The sequence below is a fragment of the Sarcophilus harrisii genome, chromosome 4, assembly GCF_902635505.1.
Source record: "Sarcophilus harrisii chromosome 4, mSarHar1.11, whole genome shotgun sequence".
Classification (NCBI taxonomy): domain Eukaryota; kingdom Metazoa; phylum Chordata; class Mammalia; order Dasyuromorphia; family Dasyuridae; genus Sarcophilus; species Sarcophilus harrisii.
The window spans coordinates 357639283-357659677 of record NC_045429.1 but is presented as its reverse complement, the minus strand read 5'-3'; the positions used below and the strand labels follow the sequence as shown (position 1 = coordinate 357659677).

The 20395-nt window shown below is 50.7% G+C and overlaps 2 protein-coding genes across 7 annotated transcripts; both read right to left on the bottom strand.

Annotated features, from left to right (window-relative positions):
• Positions 1–1341: 1341 nt before the first annotated feature.
• Positions 1342–9509, bottom strand: RUSC1 (RUN and SH3 domain containing 1). Of its 5 annotated transcripts, none has more exons than XM_031966712.1 (12): positions 9444–9509; positions 9075–9234; positions 6870–8407; positions 6111–6515; positions 4965–5063; positions 4657–4733; positions 4294–4468; positions 4018–4123; positions 3607–3653; positions 2783–3314; positions 2095–2223; positions 1342–2013 (listed from the first exon to the last, which is right to left on the bottom strand). In XM_031966712.1, the coding sequence occupies exons 3-12, from the start codon at positions 8317–8319 to the stop codon at positions 1845–1847; spliced, it is 3189 nt and encodes a 1062-aa protein (XP_031822572.1). In that variant the 5' UTR covers positions 8320–8407; positions 9075–9234; positions 9444–9509; the 3' UTR covers positions 1342–1844. The 5 variants fall into 5 exon arrangements, with proteins under 5 accessions (XP_031822572.1, XP_031822574.1, XP_031822576.1 ...); XM_031966714.1 differs by having other exon boundaries at positions 9147–9234; XM_031966716.1 differs by lacking the exon at positions 6111–6515.
• Positions 9510–10085: 576 nt separating this feature from the next.
• Positions 10086–19024, bottom strand: FDPS (farnesyl diphosphate synthase). Of its 2 annotated transcripts, XM_031966717.1 has the most exons (11): positions 18898–18954; positions 17201–17418; positions 16948–17086; positions 14198–14338; positions 13389–13469; positions 13048–13170; positions 11928–12016; positions 11747–11819; positions 11174–11251; positions 10948–11082; positions 10086–10374 (listed from the first exon to the last, which is right to left on the bottom strand). In XM_031966717.1, exons 2-11 carry the CDS (start codon positions 17377–17379, stop codon positions 10174–10176), a joined length of 1239 nt encoding a protein of 412 aa, XP_031822577.1. In that variant the 5' UTR covers positions 17380–17418; positions 18898–18954; the 3' UTR covers positions 10086–10173. The 2 variants fall into 2 exon arrangements, with proteins under 2 accessions (XP_031822577.1, XP_031822578.1); XM_031966718.1 differs by lacking the exon at positions 17201–17418 and having other exon boundaries at positions 18898–19024.
• Positions 19025–20395: the final 1371 nt, after the last annotated feature.

Genomic DNA, 20395 nt, shown 5'->3' with positions numbered 1-20395 from the left:
CACTTTGAAAAACATTTCCTTCCCTTCCACCCTTTTGTCCCCAACTTTCCTGTTTCTCTTTATGTGCTGTCTTCCCTCGTGAGTAGTTAAATTCCTAGGTAATGCCATTGCTCACTTTTATAAATATCCCAGGTATTCAGTGCAATGTGGTTTAATAAATGCTTCATCTAGTTATCAATCTACCAATCATCTACCTAGCTACCTACCTAATAATCTATCTTTGCAATTCTTTTTGCAGTGGCAAGGACTTGGAAAATAAGCACTGCACTAGGGAATGGCTCAATATATCATGATACATGAACATGACAGAATCCTATTGTGCTATAAGAAAGGATGAAAGGAGTAATTGAGAAACCTGGTAATCATTTATACAAAGGCAATAATATTGTAAAGAAACTCTGAAAGAGCCGAGAACTCTGACCAATGCAATGAGCAACCATGATTCCAAAGGACCAGTGAAGACGTGTGTTTCAGTCGCCTCCTGACAGAGAGGGATGCATTCAAGATGCATGACGGGACCTACATTTTTAGACTTGGCAAATTGGCTGAATGTGTTTAGCTCAACTTCATTATAAGTTAATATGTGTATGTCTCCACCTGTGTTTTAAATAGGGAGGGGGCAAGTAAAAAGACAATGCTTAATTTAAAAAAAGAACAAAGCTCTTCATAATGCAGTTCCTCCTTACTTTTCCAGACTTCCATCAATAGCAGCCCACTTATCAATCCCTTGAACCTGATGCTCCATTTACTTCCAGAGAGCCTTGGAAGGTTATGAACGGCATAACGGTTATGTCATTCACCTCTGCCTTAGTTCCCTGGCTTCCTTCAAAATAATTCAAATCCAGCTTTTCTCTTCATTTTTACTGTGCTAATCCCTCCCCCCCCCCCCAAATCTAAGCCTTTTTCCAGATCACATTAATAATGCCTCCTTCTCCCTCCAAGGCCAGGAACAAGTCTCTGGCGTCCCTCTCTATATGGAAGCAGACAGAAAACAAAAGCAGTGCTGAGAAGAGCAGGACTGGGGTTCAAATGCCAGTTCTGATAGTCTGTGACCTTAGGCTAATACCTTCAGCTCATTTGGCTTTAGTAAGCTCCTCTGTAGATCGAGGGGAACAGGGAAAAAGGGGGACTTTTTGACCAGATGACTCGCAAAGTCCCTTCCAGCCCTAGTTTTATCATCATTCCCCAAATCTGGGTTCCAATTCTGCTGTTTATTAGCTACTGGCCATTTATTGAGGCTGGGGAGATGCGGAAGTGCCAGGGGATCCCTCAAACCCACCAAAAGGGGGTGGCTTTTTCCCCTTGACCCAAGCAGCATTTTCCAAGGCAGACAACAGAAAACTCAGCTCCCCCACTTTATTGGGACTGTGACTTAGATGGGGCAGCCTCCAAGGGCCCCCTGAATGAGGTCAGTGCTACAGCATTTAAATTCACCATGATTGCTCAATAAATACAGACCAATAGAAGGGGTGGGTACAGATTTAAGATTCCATCCACTTGGTTATGGGGGGAAATGGGATGGGGGCAAGTATATTGGTAGAGCTTATCCATAGATGGGGGCAACATAAGAATTTCCACTTTACAGGGAGAAGAGTACAGCTCCATATTACTTTTGGGAGGGATTGGGCAAAAGAGCAAGTTTCACTTTACAGATCGGGGATGGATGGAAATTTACAGATAGGGGCATGAGGAGGAGCGTTCCATATTAAATACGAGTGAGGCAAGGAGGACAGTTCCATTTTACAGATGGGGAAAATGTTTCTGGTAAGCTTCATTTTATGTGAGGGGAAGGATGCTCCCGGGTGGCACATACACAGGGAGGGAAGAGAGAAAGAGTCCCGAGGCTAGAGAATGAGGGAAGTGTACCCCACAGGCACAAGACCCTCAGCCCCGTCCCGCCCACAGCGAAGCCAGTCTTCGTCCACAGTAGAGACTACACGCAGTACCTCCCCACGCCGGAAGCTCAGCTGGTCGGGTCCAGCTGCGGTGTGATCACAGAGGGCCCGCACCGCCCTGTGAGGATACACAGAGATAAGGGTGAGCGAGACCACCTGAAGCCTCTATTATTGTTATCCTTTCCCTTTTCCTCCTCACCTCTGCACGGGGAGTTCGCTGGGGGCTGGGACCTCGAGTTCTTCTGGAGGGGAGGCTGGCTCAGGGGGGCTGCCCTTTCTCACCAGGGCCAGCACACTCACAGCAGGAGGCAGCCAGCTGGATGGTCTCCTGGAGGGGGGCCAGGTTTAAGATATTGGACTCATCTCCCACACCATGCCCCCTTCTAGGAAAAACTGGGAGTCTGGTGTGAGAGGAGAGGTTGAAGGGCCATCAAAAGGCCGAATGTTCACTGCATCAGAAGGATGCAGAATCAGAAAGGTTTCAGGATAACTAGGGTGGTGTTCCTGGACCCCAGGTGACTACAAGGGCTAGGAAGGCCATGAGACCTCTCACCATGGGACCATAATCGGAAGCACATAACCACGCTCTGCATGTTGTCCCTGTCAGCCATATTCTGTTATAACTCATGGCTAAATCCCATCTCAGGGAACAAAATCCAATGTGTCATCTTCCTATAACAACCTTTTTTGACATCGATCTTCTGAATGTTTTTTTTTTTTTGCCCAAGATGGGTGTTTTTGCGGACCTAATTAATGTCAAACACCCATCTGCACACAGAAATGGTGGAAGAGAAGAGTTATGGGTCTCCAAGTGATCTTCAAGCGGAATGGTTGGAGGTAAAAGGGCGCAAGGGGATCGTTAGGAACCTGTGGAGAGCCCCAATTACCTGGACTTTAGTGGACCGCAGTCTGTGTCTGCTGGCCCCGCCGGAACCCCAAACAGTCTCCCCAGCCACATGCGTCTGGCCTGCACCGGCTCATCTCTGGGTGGTGGACTCTCCTTGGTGCTCTCCGTTGGAACACCCTGTTTCCGGGAACCCCAGCGAGGAAGAGGGAAGCCCTCCGCCCCACCCGAGGCATAGACCCGGGAAGCCTGGGTCAGCTGTTCCCACCAGCCACCAGTTGGAGAGGGACCTTGGGGGGCCTCGCCTGTACCTCCCCGAAGGCTCTGAGCCAGCCGCTCCCCCCAGCCCAACACAGCCTGTACTGTCTGCTGCAGTGCAGGTGGAGGGCCCGGGGGGCTCGGGGGATAGGGAGGTCCCAGGGGCAGGTGATGGTGGTGCTCAAAAAGGAGATCCAGGTGGAAGGTGAGGACAGACAGGGGCTGGAGCAGAAGCAACAGCTCAGTGGAGAGGGAGGGGCAGCCTCCTCGGGCCAGGGAAAAGAAGGCTGTAGGCAGGTACAATAGGGACAGAAGGCCTAGAGATGACAAAGAAAGGGAGCGTTACGTACCAGCCACATACTAACACAGAACCCAGACCCCTGAGTTTGTTTCCACCCCCTCATAATTACTGTCCTCACATAGATTTATTTTTAAAATACACACTGAGCTCCACTGGCCTAATTCAGGGGCTGGGGGAAAAAACCAAACTCATAAAGTCCAACTATATGGTCCCCACCCAGCAGTCCACATGCTTTCCCACAGCATTCCCAGGAAGTACTCTCCCTCTTTTTAAATACTTGCTTCCCAAACCATCCCTAGGCCTCTGACCTGTATCTTCTTGGAGGTTGGAAAACCATATCTCCAGTTGTTTTGTGCTATAAAGGGAGAGAGATGAGAAAAGAAGTTAGAGAACTGGGGACCTCAAAGACCTAATAAACTCACAGAAGTACGAGCAAATCTGGAAGGGACGTCAGAGACCACCTAGTTCCACTCTCTCCTTTTACAGATGAGGGAATTCAGGTAAAGATCACATAGGAAATAAGTATGAGATCCTCAAGGTCTTTAACCCAAGTCCTCTGACCAGGAGATCTTTTGTGTAAGATACAACAACAAACTGGGAGAAGGGGTGGCTCAGGGATGGGAAAGATCTCCTAGGGTCTGCTTGGGACACCCTATACAAGGTACTCAGGAGAGCCTCACAGCAGCAGGAGTCCCAGGGGACAGGTGTTGGGGTCTCACTTGAGGAGGCCGAGGATGAAGGCATGAAACCGGCTTCGGCTGCTGCTGAGAGGGGTCAGTCGGCTGACCTGATTATACAGGTTTCCCAAGGAGTGGGTACAGGAACCTGGGGACAAGAGCTGACAATATTACTGTGGAGACTGTTAATACAAAACACACACACACGTTCTCTCTCTCTTTCCCTCCCTCCATCTCTCTGTCACTACTCCTCCTTGCAGAGCCTCACCTTCCCTCAGGAGGCCCTCAGCCCCGGGGCCAGCCTCTGCCCCACCTCACCAGGTTTCACAGATGCTTCCACAACACTCCAAGGATTGCTTCTCCGCTGCCCCGTGATGAGATCCTTTCTAAATGGCTTCAGTCCATCAGCCACCAAGGCATGGAGGGCAGGGCATAACGTGGTCAGCACCAGATGTCCCACATCGGGGCTCAGGCGGCTGTCCCCCAGCTGGGCCTAGGCAGTGAGGGACAGAGGGACCATCCAGTCACTCCCCGGAGGGCCAGAGTTTCCCAAATCCTGGAACCCGGGAACCTCGCCCCCCCACTCCTTACCTCTGTGTCAGAAAGGCGCTGGGGCCCGGCCTCCCGCCAGACACAACCCCATCCCCACAAGCCATTCCCATCTCCCCCAGTCCCACTGACCTTCTGCACCAGGTTCCTGGCTGCCCCGAAATGGGAGATGATTTTGTCCACGGAGGCGCTGACTGCAATCAGGAGGCCTTCAGGAAAAAGAACGCGCGCAACCTTCAGATTAGAGTGCCCAGGATGCGCTTCCCACCCTGGAAGAGCAGCCCTCCCTGGCGCAGAGTGATGGGCGCCCGCGGGGGAGCGATGGGCGCCCGCGGGGGAGCGATGGGCGCCCGCGGGGGAGCGATGGGCGCCCGCGGGGGAGCGATGGGCGCGGGAAAGGGCCGGCAGGGGGTCCTTTAAGGGGCCGTCACGGTCACTACCTTTCTTCTCCTCTTGCAGCTGGCCGGGTCCCTGCCTGGCTTCTGCCATCCACAGGCACTGGGCCCCAGGCACACCGGCGAACGACCAGGAGCTCCGGACTGGGGGGGATTGCAGGGCACGCAGAGAAAAGATTTAATTCACGGAACAGTTATTAAGCACTTGCCGTGTACGTGGCCTTAACTAGACCCTGCTCGGGAGGCAGGTACAACCAGAAGAGCCTGGCTAAGGGAATCACCTTCCCATGAATTAAACTGCCCCCCCGGGAAGGATCCCCAGCGCTCTTCGGGGACCCTGCAGGACAGGGGGCCTGAGGGTGGCCCCAGAGCTCGGGCCCAGCCCCTCACCCTCCAGTCCCAGTAAGCCCCAGGAGGGATTCCAAGGTCCTTCCTAGTTCCCGGTCTGGCCTCCCACGTCCTTTATTTCCGGAAGTCCAGCGCCAGGATTACCTCCCGGAGGGAGGAGGGAGGAGGGAGGAGGGAGGCGGGAGGAGGGAGGGGGGGGGGGGGGGGGGGGGGGAAGGGTGGTTCCGTGCCCCGCCCACGCCCCAACCCGGGGCGTGGAGAGCACGTGAGGGACCAGGGCCAATAAAAGGACAGACAGACAGACAGAAGCGGGGGTAAGGGAAGACGAGACAAGGGGAGAGGGGAAGGCTGGAAAGGGGAAGACCGAGGACCAAACCCGCCTTTTCTCCTCGTCTGTCCTCGCTTCCTACAGTACGGGCCCACATTGGGGAGGGGACGGCAGGGACTAAGGCCACCGGGAGGACAGGCGAGTTCTTTGCATAAACCAATGGGCTCGCGTGGGCTCTCCCGGCCCCGTCCTTCCCCCTGCGGCGAGGTGGGGGCGAGGCCAGAACTCTAAGGACCAATGAATTCCTAGGGGGCGGGACTAGAACCCGGGGTGGGGGGGGACACAAAGAGTTTGGAGGGGACCGGGACGAGAAGAGTGTTCTTGGGCATCTGGCGGGAAAGCGCCTTTCTGGCCCGCGGAGGGCCAGGGCCCCAGCCGTGAGCCCAGAGGTTACCGGGACCGGGAAGAACCGCCCGCCAGGGCCAGGAGCATCCCAGACACCGCCAAGGGCGGGACGCGGGGCTGCGGTCCCAGGCGCGGGGCGTGGCCGGGGGGGGGGGTACGGTCCGTCTTACGTTGCCTGGGTGGCGGTGGCGGGCTCCTGGGTCTGCGCGGGACCTTCGACTGTGGCGGTGGCGGCAGGGGGGCGGCTACCTGGCGGGGTGGGGGAGCCGCGGAGGGGAAGGTGCTGCTTCTGGGGAAGAGCGGGGACAGCAGCAGCGCCAGCTCGGGGCTAGCCAGGCAGGGCAAGGCCCCCCGGGCCGGGGGCGAATAAGCCCCTACGGGTGACAGGCGGACCGGCAGCAGCTGCTCCTCCGTGGGGCTCGGCCCCCCGAGCACTCGCAGCCCCGGGCCAGGCCACCCAGCCAGTGGGGCCAAGAGCAGGGAGCCGGCTCCCCCCCCTCCCGCGCCCTCCAAGACGGGACGACCATCGGCCGAGAACCGAAAAACCAAGGGCCGAGGGAGGAGGAGGGGGCCAGCTACAGGCGGTGGGGACAGAGCAGGTGCGGGATGGGTAGGGGCAGCGGGACGGGCAGCCAGGCGAGGAGGGGCAAGGAGAAAGAGGGGAGCAGAAAATTAGTCCCACTCCCCTTACGACACCACCCCTACTCCCCTTTCCCAGAGCTCTCCCCAGGCCCCGGTAAAGGAGAGGGAGGGGATAGGACAGGATGGGAAAAGTTGGGGTGGGAAGGAGACAATGGGGCAGCACATGAAGGAGAGGTTCTAGAAGCTCCGAGAAAGGAAGGGCTCAGTTCAGATCTGCCCCCCACATTCAGGCTCTTCCCAGCCAGCCTGGCCCCACTCGCCTCCCCCCAAGCAGGGAACCCCCTTACCCTCTATGTCAGGGGGCTCTCTCGGCTGGGCTGCTTCCTTCCCTACAGGAACATCATCAGCAGTCACTGGGCTGCTAGGCCTGACATCCCCAGGCTTCCCTTCAGCAATGGGCTGCAGTCCCAAGCGAGTCTTCTTCCTTCGGGGTGGGACTGGGGGAGGTGGAGGTCTCGGTGGGACCAAGGCCCAGCCAGCTGGGGGATCCCTAGGTGGCACTGGGGGAGGTGGGGCCCGGCTTCGGGAGCGAAGCTCCTTGAAGGTGGTGATCTCCTTGAAGGTGGTGATCTCCCGGGGAGGGGCAGGGGAGCCATTCAGAGCCCCACTCGGGGGCAGTTCTGTGTCTGGGGAGAAGATGATTAACCAGTCACTCCTGTCCTTCTTGGCCTGTGGGGGGAGAAGTCCTGAGCCCCGCTTCCGCTTCTGGGCCAGCTCGTGAAAGGATGTGATTGTCCGGTGGGGCACAGGTTCCCCACTGACGTCACCTTCAATTTTCCCAGCATTGGCTTTCCAGCTAGAGTCGGTATTCTCAGTGCTAGTTTTCCAAGAGGAGTCAGTGTATGCAGGGCCAGTTTTCCAGCTAGAATCCTTATTCTCAGCGAGTTTCCGAGTGGGATCAGTATTCTCAGTATTAGTTTTCCAGATAGAGTCAGTATTCCCATTGAGTTGCCACCCCAGATCATTATTTTCAGAGTCAGTTTTCCAGCCAGAGTCGGTGTTAACAGGATCAATTTTACAACTGGAAATGATTTTCCAACTGGATACAGTTTTCCCACCAACATCAGTTTTCCCATTGTCAATTTCCAAGGTCTGTTCAGGGAACTTGGTGGTAGGAGGATCCTGCTCTCTTCCTTCTCCCTCTTTACCTGCTACTGAGGACTGATGGTCTTGGAAGGTAGGCAAAGCATTGCAGTTGGAGTCTAGGCAGGTGAGAGAAGGGGAGGAGGCTCCAGAGCAAGAGTCTGGAGAGCAGCAGAAGCTGTCTGGGCTACAGTCAGGACCTCCTATGGTCAGAGGAGAGCCTTCATCCAGAGGAATAATGCTAGGCTGCGGATGGGCTTCCTCCTCTGGAGGGAAGTCCCGAGAATACACAGAGACAGGAGATTCGTCAGGAGTGAGGTCTGAACAGGTGCTGAGTGAAGATGAGCAGCCAGGATCTGAGGGGGATACCACCCCCTCTTCTTCTTCCTCTGTTTCCTCTTGACGATTTTCCAGTTCTGGACCATGGTCCCGGCAGCAGCGGCAGGGAACTGCAGGGCTATTGGAGTTGGCATCCACCAAGGTCCCACTGCAGGGGACTCCAGTCTCCTTGCCTCCTGTATCTCCAGGAGGTGGTGGAGTGCTCAGGGGCCCTTCCCTGAGCTCTGGACGGCGAGACAGGTGCAAGCCTAGGGAAACATGCTGAAGATGGATGTGGTTAAGGTTACAGAGCAAGGCCCGTTGTGGGGAAAGCATGGTGCTAAGGGGAGGTTGGGGAAACCCTTAGCCGAGAAAACAAGGGGCTTCCAGCCCTTCAGGTTGACCTGACTGCGGCTCTGGAGACCTGAAAGACAGTGAAAAGAAGAGAGAGACAGGAAGTTCAGTAAAGGAAGAACCTGCATTTTCTTGGGTCGTGGGCATGGGCTGGAAAGGTTCCCTGGGATGAACCTTGGTCGTCTGGAGGTTGAGAAACGGCTATCCCAGTTGAAGGAGAGATCGTAGACATAAAATTAGCACCGAGTAGCCGTTAATTAGAACTGCAGGGCTTACTGGGTGGAGACTGGTCCCACTGGACATTTACCTTCCCCCTATTTTCTACACCCCCCCCTCCCCCCCCCCCCCCCCCCCCCCCCCCCCCCCCCCCCCCCCCGCCCCGTCCTTTTAATTCTTAAGGAGAATGCGGCTGCGCCCTGGATACCCTACCCGCCCGCCCCTCGGCCCTCCCCTCTCCCCCCATCCAGCGCGCCTGCTTTTATCTCCTAATCTCTGGGGAGGTAGGTGTGCGTAGCCTTAGAGAGGATGGGTCTGGGGGTGACAGTCACAGGGCGGTGCCGGGCTCTGCAGCACCCCGGGCCCTAGCCCAAGCCTGGCCCCGCCCCGCCCTCCTCCGAGCCCAAGGCTACGCTAAAGGGGGAGGGAGGCAGCCCCGCCCCAGGATGCTTCTGCCGCAAGCAGCACTCAGAGGGTTAACGGAGAAAGGGAAATGGGGGTAACCTGAAGTCCATCCGCACCCTATCTAACCCTCCTCAATGTCCTCCCAAGGCCGTGCCCTGGACTCCCACGGACGCGTTTTGTTTGTTCACCCGCCGCAGCCCCCTCTTCAGTCTCCGTTAGTCTCTTCTTCCAGGTCCCTCCATCTCTATCCGTGCTCGTCCCACCTTGGGTTCAGTCCTGTTCGCAGATCGGTGGTTCTGTCCATTCATCCGTACCCCACCCTCAAACCAGGGGTCGGCCTGCCGGTCCATCCCCATCTTCACCCCATCTCTTCATTCATTTTTGTTTCCCTCCCAGTCAGTGATGTCCCCTCGTCCCCTACGCCCCTCCTTTCCGCCCCACTTCTCCATCCTTCCCCTGCTCCAGCTTACCGGTCCCCTCCTCACCTGTGTCCTCCAGCAGCCGCCTCCTCCCCCTCCCCACCCGGCTGCCTCCCCGGTTCGGGCTCCGGCCCCCGCCCCGCAGTACCGGGTGGGGAGAGGGCGGAGCCCTAGCTTAGTCCTCCCGGCGCCTCTGCGCACCTACGCACAGGGGTGGGCTTTCCCTTAGGCCACGCCCCCGAGGCCAGTGTTGTAGCGGTTCCCCAAACCCTGACCTGCCTAAAAAGCCTCAGATGCTGCCCTCGTATATTCTCTTGCAGGGAGATGGAGGTCAGGCAGTGTTAGTAAGTCGGTCCACCCTCAATTCGAGAGATTTCCTGAGACGTCAGAAACCAGAGACGAAGCAAGAGGAGGAAAGCATCCCCTTGGATACCAAGGTTTTCCCCAACCACCACGGCAGGTTTCCCAGACAGCTGAATGGCATTTTCTCTCTTTTTAGGGGGGTAGGGTGGGGCATTTCAACTGCAAGGGATCTCCGGTAAGAACATTCCCTTTTTCTCCAAGTTCTACTGTTGTTCATAAGTTGGGGAGGGTGGAGAGAATCGGGCCTTGAGAACAGGTTACACACCCTGGCTCATTAGTTTTGGGGCAGATCTTGCTGTGTTGAGTAGGAGTGGGGAAGGTTGACAAATAAAGAAAACACTGGAGTCAAAAAGCCATTAATTTATTAAGAGTACATTCTGTCCCAACTCCATACATGGTTCCCTGCCCTCCCAACCTATGTCCAACTCCTTGGTCATTTCTGCCGTTTGTAGATCTTCTTGGCCATTTCCAAAAAGATAGAGGGGGGAAGAGGAGATGAATGCTTTTCAATGAGCCCCATCAATCTACTGTAACTTTCTTCCTCAAACTTGGTGAAAATAGCAGGCAATTCAAGTTTCTCATACAGTTCCTTTACTTTGGCAACTTTCTCTGCGTCCTTCTGTCCATAACTCTCCTGTAGTTGGGGGAAAGGGTAAGGGAAGAAGAGTTAAAGAGAAGTGTGTGGCTCTCCATGGTCCTATCCCTTTGTTGAATTTCTGCCCAGAACCCTCTAATAATCTCATTTCTGCCAGTCCCCTCCTCTCTAGAACAATTCTCAGTACCTACATTTCAAGATCCCCTCCCGGAAAATCTTCCCCTGCATCTCTATTACACATAATACCTTCTCAATTTATGCATTCAACTCAACAAGCATGTAATAAATCCATCTGCTGCTAAGCTCACATTCCAAGGGCTACACAAAGTTTAGAAAGGACATACTTCCTATTTTCATTATATTTACTTGTGCTAGGGGGTAAGACATCCATAATGTCACGTGTTTCTGACTTTTACAAAGTCATTATTCCACCTAATCACAGCCCTATATGTGCAGCACCTCTCAATTCTAGATGTGCTTTCAATACTCAGTGATGAACTTCCAAATCCAGACAGTTTTCTCCTGCCCTTCCATTTGTGGGGGTCTTCTCAGAGTCCCAGAAGAGGCTGGATTAGAATGCTTCCCCCCACCCTAGCCCCTACCCCCAGACACCTCCAGCATCTTTCTTTGCTCCGAGGATGCCAGCTGAAGGCACTTCACCACCAGCCAGCTGCATTTGTTGTCCTGGATGTCAGTGCCAATCTTGCCAGTCACACTGGGGTCACCAAAAAGGTCAAGGTAATCATCCTGAGTGGGAAAATGAGGACACAAAATGAAGGGTGCACCTGGGGAAGGCAAGGAGGTCACTGTTCTGTGTCAGAGCCTGAAGCTTTTATACCTGAATTTGAAAAAATTCCCCCATCTCCAGAAGGATGGTCTTGGCATTGGCGTGTTCTTTCTCCCCATCTATGCCTGCCTGTGGAGAGAATAAAAACTGGGCTGAAAAATGCTTCAATTGGCCATTGTGCAAAGGTTCTCCCTTTTGACTGTATCCAGCAATTGTGGGTTCTGGTCTTCATGAGAGTTCAGGGATTGTTTACAACTCCTAACCCCCCACCCATTCAATCGAAAATTCCTTAAGGACAATGACTGTTACATTTTTGCTTATCCCTTATCCTCCTTACTTTTTCTGCCTTTTGAAGGTATCCTAAGTCACGACCTCTTAAAAACACAGGCACAATAGCTTACTACTAGATTGTGAGCTCTTTGCTCACCTCTCAGGACCATTTCATTGTAGGATCTCTGATCCCAGCATAGTGTACTGCACCAAGAGGGAGGTTAATAATGCTTGTTGAACTGTCCTAAAATTTTCCTGTGAAGGAAAGCTGATCCCATTCTCCCCAGACCCTTCTTAATGTCAATAAGGTACACACTAGTGTCAATACTAACCATGGCACTCACTGTTACTCACCATGAACATAGCGGCAGCAAATGGTAAATAGAAGGAGTAGAAAGCTGTCTTGTATTTGACAATGGTCTTATATCTAGGCAAGGAAAAGAAGGGGGAGGAATCGGGAGAAAGGAACTTTCCGAAGGGCAGAAGTCATCCCCTGGCTGTCCCCAGCCCAGCTCCAGTGCTCACTACCCCTCACCTCTGCTCACTGAATCTGTTAAGATCCACCTTGTCCTGAGGGGCTGTGATGAGATCCAGGGTCTGACCAATCTCAGTCTGGTAAGTGGTCTAGAGGGGAGAGATAGAAAGAAATCAAAGCATTCACAGTGAATGGTGGACTGGAGCCCTATTACAGGCTGCAGAAATGGGGGGATGAGGGATGAAGTGGAGGGAAGGCTGAGAGGTAGTAAGAATGGAGAAGAGGTAAATAGTTCCTCCAGATGGTACATGAAAGATCCCTGGGCGTCTTATAGCTTGTATCTCTACTGTACTATACAAAACATGAGAAAGCCTGTATACAAAAATTATCCTTCCTTTCCTATTTTACTGAAAAGGAAAAGGTAACTCGGGGGAACATCATATCAGGTGCTTGGTATCAGATTCAAACCCTGGTCTCTGGGCTTTAAGTCCAGCGGTCTCTCCATTCTGTTCCATCACACTGTGTCTGAATGAATCCTATCATCCCAATTACAGGATGGATGGAATGGGATTAACCAGCTCCTCCAAAAAGTCCCATTATCACCAATTCAGGGAACTGAAATAGGGTACTATTTCCTCTCTCTCTTCCACACATCATTCTGTCCTTCTGTGATTTCTTTCCATCTTCAAGGCTAGCCTGGAATTCATTTTTAAAATGACCTGCCCAGAACCAAGAATCTAAGCTAGGGGGTCCCTCAAACTTTTTAAATAGGGGGCCAGTTCACTGTCCCTTACACTGGTGGAGGGCCGGACTATAGTAAAAACAAAAACTTTGTTTTGTGGGCCTTTAAATAAACTTCATAGCCCTGGGTGAGGGGGATAAACATCCTCAGCTGCTACATCTGGCCCGTGGGCCGTAGTTTGAGGACCCCTGATCTAAGCCTTAAAGATGGCCATGCTCATGCCATAGCGGGGACATCAGAATTACATAAAGGGGTTTGAAAGGAGTCTTAGTCCACTCATGATCTGGATGTGGAAGAATCCTTGGAGATCATTTAGTCCAACTTCCTTCATCTTGCACAAGAGAAAACGGAGTCCTAGAAAGAATTCACTAAGGCCAGCCCCAGAATACTCCACTTCTGACTAAAGTCTATGCAGTCTAACCCTCACCATCTACTTACCTGAAGGAAAAGTTCAATGAGATTCAGGTAATAGGGCTGCCCACGGCAGTAATGCTTCAGCAGGCGGTAGATACAGGCTTCTAACATCATGGCATCATTGATGGCATCCAAGCCAATGCCAGGCTATGTCAAGGGAGAGAATAAAGGGGTTGATCTCTGACAGCAGATTCTGAAGACCTTGGTACCCAAGGCACAAAACCAGAGGTTGCAATTACAGGGTGATGAGAATCATCTTAACCATTTCTCCAGCTATCCATTAGCAAACCTAATCTCTACCTGCCCAGTCCTGACTCCCTGGCTCCTGCTGCTTTCTCCCAGGGGCATCTTCAGGACATATTTACCTTCTTATACCAGCATGGCTGTCCCCGGCGGGTAAGGGAAGAATCCATGATGTCATCTGCTACTAAGAAGAAAGCCTGGAGCTAAAGAAGAGAAGCAGAGAATATAAGGCTCTTCCTCCCCACTAGCCTTCCCCAATGTGCTATGTCAAGCAGGCTAAGGTTTCCAGTCTGCACATGAGTCTCAAACAAATTCCTTCCTGTCCACTGTAAAATCTCTGGACAACTGTCAGTGTGGTGGGACTGTTATTAAGCAATCTTATACACTGTGGCAAGAAGGTCAAATGATCATTTGGCACTTGGGACATCAAGTAGAAAACCTGAGATAGGTAACATGTATTTTAAGCCTTTTGCCAGTGTTGCAGAATTTTCAACAAAGCATAAAACTCTAGAACTAATTTTTAAGAAAAATTATCTAATAGGGATATTTATTCTCAGTAAGAGGACTTCTATTGCTAAAATGGAAACACAGTCTTTGTCATTCTGTAAATCTAAAAATGAAAAGTTTTCTAGTTTGGGAATTATTGGAAGAGAAGTTTTTCAGAAGGCTTGTATTCCCCAACTTCCCCAACTTTCCTCTGTAACAAATTTTGACTACATTTTTCAGTAAGAAAATTTACACTACCTATGTCTCTCAAACTACATATTCTATACATGCAGAATCAAATGTATCCCAAACTAAACTTGTAGGCACAGATTTAAATCTTCCAATATATTCATCTATCTGGAAGACATCTCACTCTGGAGTCTCAGGATTATTTCTCAATCTTTCCCCCAATTCCTCCCCTGCTTCACTACCCTCTGAATCTCACCAACTCCACACACCAGCCCACGGCTAGTGCTCTTTGTAGACTGTCAGCATCCTGTTTTTGGGGTTCCACCAGCTCCCGGAAGACCATGATCACTGACAAGCCTCGGTTGTATTTTCCCCCAAGAGCATTGTACTCTAGGACCTGCAAGGGCAAAAGGTTGGGGAAGGCAAACTTAGGAGAAAAGAACATTGAGCATTATGGGCCATCTCTTAGCCCCCCAAATTTTCTACTCGTCACTTAACAAAGCTGCAGATGAAGCTATTCTATCTATTGTGCCTAGTGTCTCTGCCAATCTGGTGCATAGTAAATAAAGCAGTAGATCTGAAGTAAGGAAGAAACGGATTTCAAATCCAGCCTCAGGCACATGCTAATTGTGTGACCTTGGACAAGGACCTGTTTGCCTCATTTTCCTCAACTATAAAATAAGGAATAATAAAAGCACCTACCTTGGGAGGATTAGTACTGATAGCTCCCAAGTTATGAGGATCAAATGAGATACTGGCAAAATACTTAGCACTGCCTGCCACAGAGTTATACAAATGCCAGAGTTATTACTGCTTCCTAACCTCTGAAACAGATTTTCCATGGACTTCAAACTCAACACACCCAAAACAGAGCTTATATTTTTCCCAAAACCTTATCTCTTCCATCCTCCCTATCACTGTGGAGGGCACTCATAATCTCTTACTACTGATTAGCTTCATGACTGGAAGAATCTCCTTCCTCACAATCATCAGAATTCCTGGCTTCCCTTCAAAATTCATGTGTCATTTATTGCAGAAATTCTTGTCTCCTGAGCTGTTAACAACTTCCCTTCTAAAGTTATCTTCCACTTATTCTGTATGCATCATTTTTGTATGTATATACACATAGCTTCTCCATTACAATATATGCTCCTTGAGAACAGGTACTGGTTTTCTTTTTTTTTTTTTTTCGTTTTCCCTTTTATATCTTCAATGTTTAGCATGATACCTAGAACCTAGTAATTGCTTCTCAGTTCTGGGACATAAGGGGGAGGGGGAGAGGGAGAGGGAGAGTTGACCCATTCTTTATTCCCTAAATTTCTTCATAAAATTGTATCTGCGAGAAGTCTTCCTATTGTTACATTTGAAAATTAAGGTAAACAGGAACAAAGCTCTGAGCACATTAATTTATTAATAAAGTGTGAGTTTTTCTTTTTTTTCTTCTTTTTTTTTATTATAGTTTTTTATTTACAAGATATATGGATGGATAATTTTACAGCATTGACAATTGCCAAACCTTGATATTTACCTAAGAACTACTAGTAAACAAGGTGACTTAATTACAGAGACTTATGGTCAAGCTAGGTAGTGTAGTGAACAAAATGCAGTGCATCTGGCCTCAGACACTTATTGGCTATTGTGACCCTGGGGAGTTTAACCCTGTATTCTCATCTGTAAAATGAGCTATAGAGAAGGAAAAAGCAAACCACTTCAATATCTTTGCCAAGACAATTGTTAATGCTGTAAAGTTACCCATGTTTATATCCTGTAAATAAAAGGCTATTAAATTAAAAAAAAAAAAAAAAAAAAATCTTTGCCAAGAAAACCCTTAACTGGGTCATGAAGAATCAGACACGACTGAACAAAAAAATTGGTCAGGTTGACCTTAAACTAACTCAGAGAGGAAAACTTAATTCCTGAATTTAACTAAAGGACATAGTAATGGGATTTAGCAAGATACAGAATCAATTACTAAATAGAATTGATTTGAATTTCTCATCATGGACCACTGCCCAGTCACTAAGAACTTTAACCTTGGAGCCATCCTAAACTCTTTTCCCTACATCCTATTATATATGTTCAGTAGTCAAATTCTGTCTTATCTTAATATTTTTGGAGCTACCTTCCCCAACATGGCTAACTCTCATATTTGAGTCATTATGGTCCTTTGACCTAATTTCTTCAATAGACTTCTAATTTGTTTCTTTTACCCTATTTTCTTCCCTTTCCAGTTCATCCTTTCCAGGGATGATTCTCAAAGTATGGTCCAGAGCAGCCTGGGAATCTCTGAAATCCTTTCAGAGAGTCTACAAATTCATAATTAATTTTTATTTTTAATGTGATCAATATCTATAACTATAATCCACATAAACAAAAACTCTTTGGACAGATCCTCAATCATTTTTAACAGGATAAAGATACTGAGAACAAAAGTTTAAGAACCACTGCTTTATACAGTTATCAACATAATCTTCCTTAAACAGAAGTCTTACCATGCTATTCTCCTGTTCAAAAAAAAAAACAAAAACCAAAACGCTTCACTGGCATCCAACCGTCCCTACAATGAAATACAAATCCCTCAGCTGGACAAGCAGAGCTCTCATTTCTTAGGTCTGTGAATCTCCTTAGTAGTTCCCCAAGATTCCTCATGTCTTGACTTTAAGGGTCAACTCAGGTATCATCTACACCCTGAAACCTTTCCTGAGCTTTCTAATCAAATTGCTTTGCATATATGCTATTTCTCCAATACAATGAAAGTTTTTTAAGGGCTTGGATTTGGGGTTGGGATTTTTGGGTGCTTTTCTGTATAAATTTGCATTATCTAAATATGAGTTAATATTGCCCAGGGCACTTTCTTCCTCCAAATTTCCATTCCCAGCAGGAAGGGCTATGAACACAAGAAATTTTAATGAATGAGTGACTTACATCCCATCCTCCCCAGCTTCTCTTACAAATTCTCTGAGGTTCATTTCAGTTCTATCATCAAAGTCATGCTCAATGTCTCACCTCCTTGAGCCTGGTTATGGCATCTCCCACCTCAGGATGCCCCATGCCATCTTCTGTCAGGATCTTTACGATCTGGGAGAAATGCTGGACAAAATCTTGCTTCTCCTGGACAAAAACTGATTTCTGATCTCCATTCATTCTGTAGGGTAAAGGGATCAGGGTTGGAGAAATAGTTATAAACCTAAATTATAATTCATTAGACCCACCCCCACCCTGTCCCCTAAGTCCAAAATAGCCCCACACATACACTTACCGAGGTTCCTCTCTCCGAGATTGGCACCAGTGGCGAGCACTGTGCTGGATCCCCAGGGCTGGACCCCCATTTGCCTGAGAGGGTTGCCATGGGGGACCCAGTTGCCTCTCCCAGGGCAGCCAGCGGGGGGCTGGCAGCAGGAGGGTCCCTGCCGATCTCAGCCAGCGGGCTGGGGGCATCGAAGGGGTAGCAGGGGAAGGGGGGGCACCAGGTACTCCCTGCAGAGGGGCAAGGACTGGAGGCAGATGCACAGTGGTAACTCCCCCAGCCCATTTCCCACCCTGCTTTCTTCACTAATTTGTACAATGGGGCAGACAATATTGCTTTGTCCCCATTAGTAGGGAAAGGGTATAGACAGAGGAGGCAGGAAAGCACACAGGTAATATTTAGAAAGAAAAGCAATCTATCCTTGAGCCGTTACTTAAAGACTAGCTGGAGAAATGATTCATGACTATAAGAAACGAATGACCAAGTCACTGTTGTAGTGGATCCATAGGTTGTAAATGTGTGTGGTAAAGGGGAGTGTGTGGTACAAAACAGAGAATCTTAAGTTCTCAGAACTGGAAGATCATCTCATCTAATCTCATGCCTACGGATGCAAGTAAAGCCTAGAAAGGACAATATTTGGAGCTCATGTCAGAGCTAGAACTACAATCAAGCCTCTGACCCGTGGTCTTTTCATGGCAAAAAATAGATGATCTACATTGGGAAAGGCTCGCTGGGACAAATTTCCTGGAAAAAATGGACTTTGTCTGAAAAGTGGAGAAAGGTAGGGAATGGATGGTGGAAAGTCACTGGTGTGGAATTGGTGAAAGGAATTGTGCCCTAAGCAAGGGATAGAGTCAAAAGCACTGTGAATGTAGGCGAGGATGAAATATGTGGAGGCACCTGTGGAGCAGGAAAAACAGAGATGGGGAAAGACTCGGAATGGAGATGGCTCTACAAGATGCACTCGTGCAAGGAGGGATACCACAAGGGCCCTAGAAAGCACCTGGAAGGACTCTGAGTCCTAAGGATGGCAGAGGACTCTCTCTCTAGAGGATGCCAGCAGCAATGGGAGGCTCTTTGCAGGCAAGGTGGTGGTCAGTGGGGAAAGTGCAGGTGGTTCTAGGGGACAGCACCTGGCCTAAGGGACACCGTGACGGCCCTCCAGGGAGTGCAGAACAAAGTCTGCGGGCAGTCGCTCTGGGGCGGAGCCAAGGGGTTTTCGGAGACAAATGACGACAAAGGTGGACGCCACAAGTGACACAGCTGGGCACCGCCGGGGCACACATAACACAGGTGGGAGGGTCACGCTGGCTCTGCATGGGGGCGCTTGGCGCCAGCTTTCCTTTGGGTACCACAGGGTGTGCGCGCAATGCAGGTGGGAGGAACGTACCCGCTCCACCGGGAGGCACACGCGTTACAGGTGGGCGGGTCGCACCGCTTTACAGGTGGGCACCCATTACAGAAGGGCGCCGCGGGAGGCAAGCGCAGGCCCTTTAAAGGGGCGCTGCCCGGGACAAGTGTGTCCGTGCGGGCGGCCCCCGGGAGGCGCAAGCCCCGGCCCCAGAAGCGCTGGGCACCCTCGGATTTGCCCCTACCAAGATCGCCGCGGAAGCCGAGGATCCCGGCTGCCACTAGCCGGGCGGGCGCGCGGCACCCAGACACGGAGCAGCCGCCGCCCTCTCCGGACCCACCGTCCCGGCTTCACTCACCTGGTAACGGGATGCAGCCACAGCCTTCTCTCAGGGGTTGGGGGGAGGGAGGAGGAGCGCAGCTTCTAAAATGCGAGTTCGAAGCCGCGCACAGCTCCCTGGGGCGAGTAGTTCCCGCTCCCTCCAGCTCCACGCCGCGGAGGCAGCTATGGACCACAGCTCCCAGAGTTCCAGAGGCTCGTGGGGACGGGGCCCCAGGACCACTCCATTTGGGTCAGAGCCCGGCGTCTGCAGGATCTTCCCTCCGATTGGCTGCTCCATCTCGTATGAGGATGGGGCCCTAGGACAGACAGCCAATGAGTGCGGCGCACTTCGGCAAGCCTGCGAGCGAGGGGCTGGCCCTAGACAGGTGGTTGGACTATGGCTGGGGGGAAGGGTTCGGCGTCCTAATCTTAGGTCCGCCTTTTTGGCAAGTCCGTTCTTGACCTTCAGTAAATACTTTGATCGGCCCAGTGGGGCTGAAAGTCTCCCACTTCGGAGCGGCCCGAGAGAGCTTGGAGGGTGTGGGATCTTTCGCCCTCATTTCACGGAGGCAGAATTGGAGGCCGAGAAAAGAAAGGGGGCCGAGAGGGCACGTGGTCTGGAAGATTGGGGCTGCCCGAGCCCAGCCCAGTTCTGTGACTCAGTTTCCCCGTTAAGCCCAGTCATCATTCTCCCCCCCCCTCACGTTTTTATATACGCGTGTGAGACATACAAATCCTATCGAAAAAGGATTACTCGGAGACCTCTCGAAGTAAAAAGCAGAAAAGTTGTTTGTTTAATTAATTCTCATGAGAATGAGCAATTCCACCGCGAGGAGGGAAAGAGAGAGAGCTCACGGTAGAAGGGCTAAAGAAGGGGATAAGGTATACAGTTTCTATAGGGTTTAGATACAAAGGATGACATCATGAGTTGGAGAACATTAAGAGATAAGTGCCCCCCCCCCACACACCCCTTAATTGGATGATATTCGGGCCCAAAACAGCAGATTCCTAGTTCTGGGAGGAACCATACATCAGGCAACTAATTGGCCAGATGTTGGTAACTTGAACAGCGATAAATGTCATCATTCGAGGTTAAATACATATGTCTAAAATCTAAGTATATATTGGCTACCACTCAACATACGCAGGTCACAGAGACCTAGAGAAACTAAAAATACAGAAGAGGAATTTAAACGTCCTTGGAGCTTCAGCTGCTGGAAGTTCTTCAACTACACACACGTGCACCTTCCATCTTCTCCCTGACTCCTACCCTCAACCTGCCACCCCACTCCCAACTCTTGAAGTCGTACAAATTACTACTTATCTGATCTCAGGCATTTCTTGAGCTTTTAAGGGCTCCATCTATGATTGCCCCATTTCACTCCATTTTCCACCCCTTAGCATCCCTTTGGATGAGGTCCAGAGTTGGGAAGGACCTCAGAGATTATTCAGCCCGATCGCTAAATGGCAGAATCTGGGCTAAATCCCTAAAAGAGTCATCCAGTTGTGAAAAAGAACCACTATCTTGCTTCTGA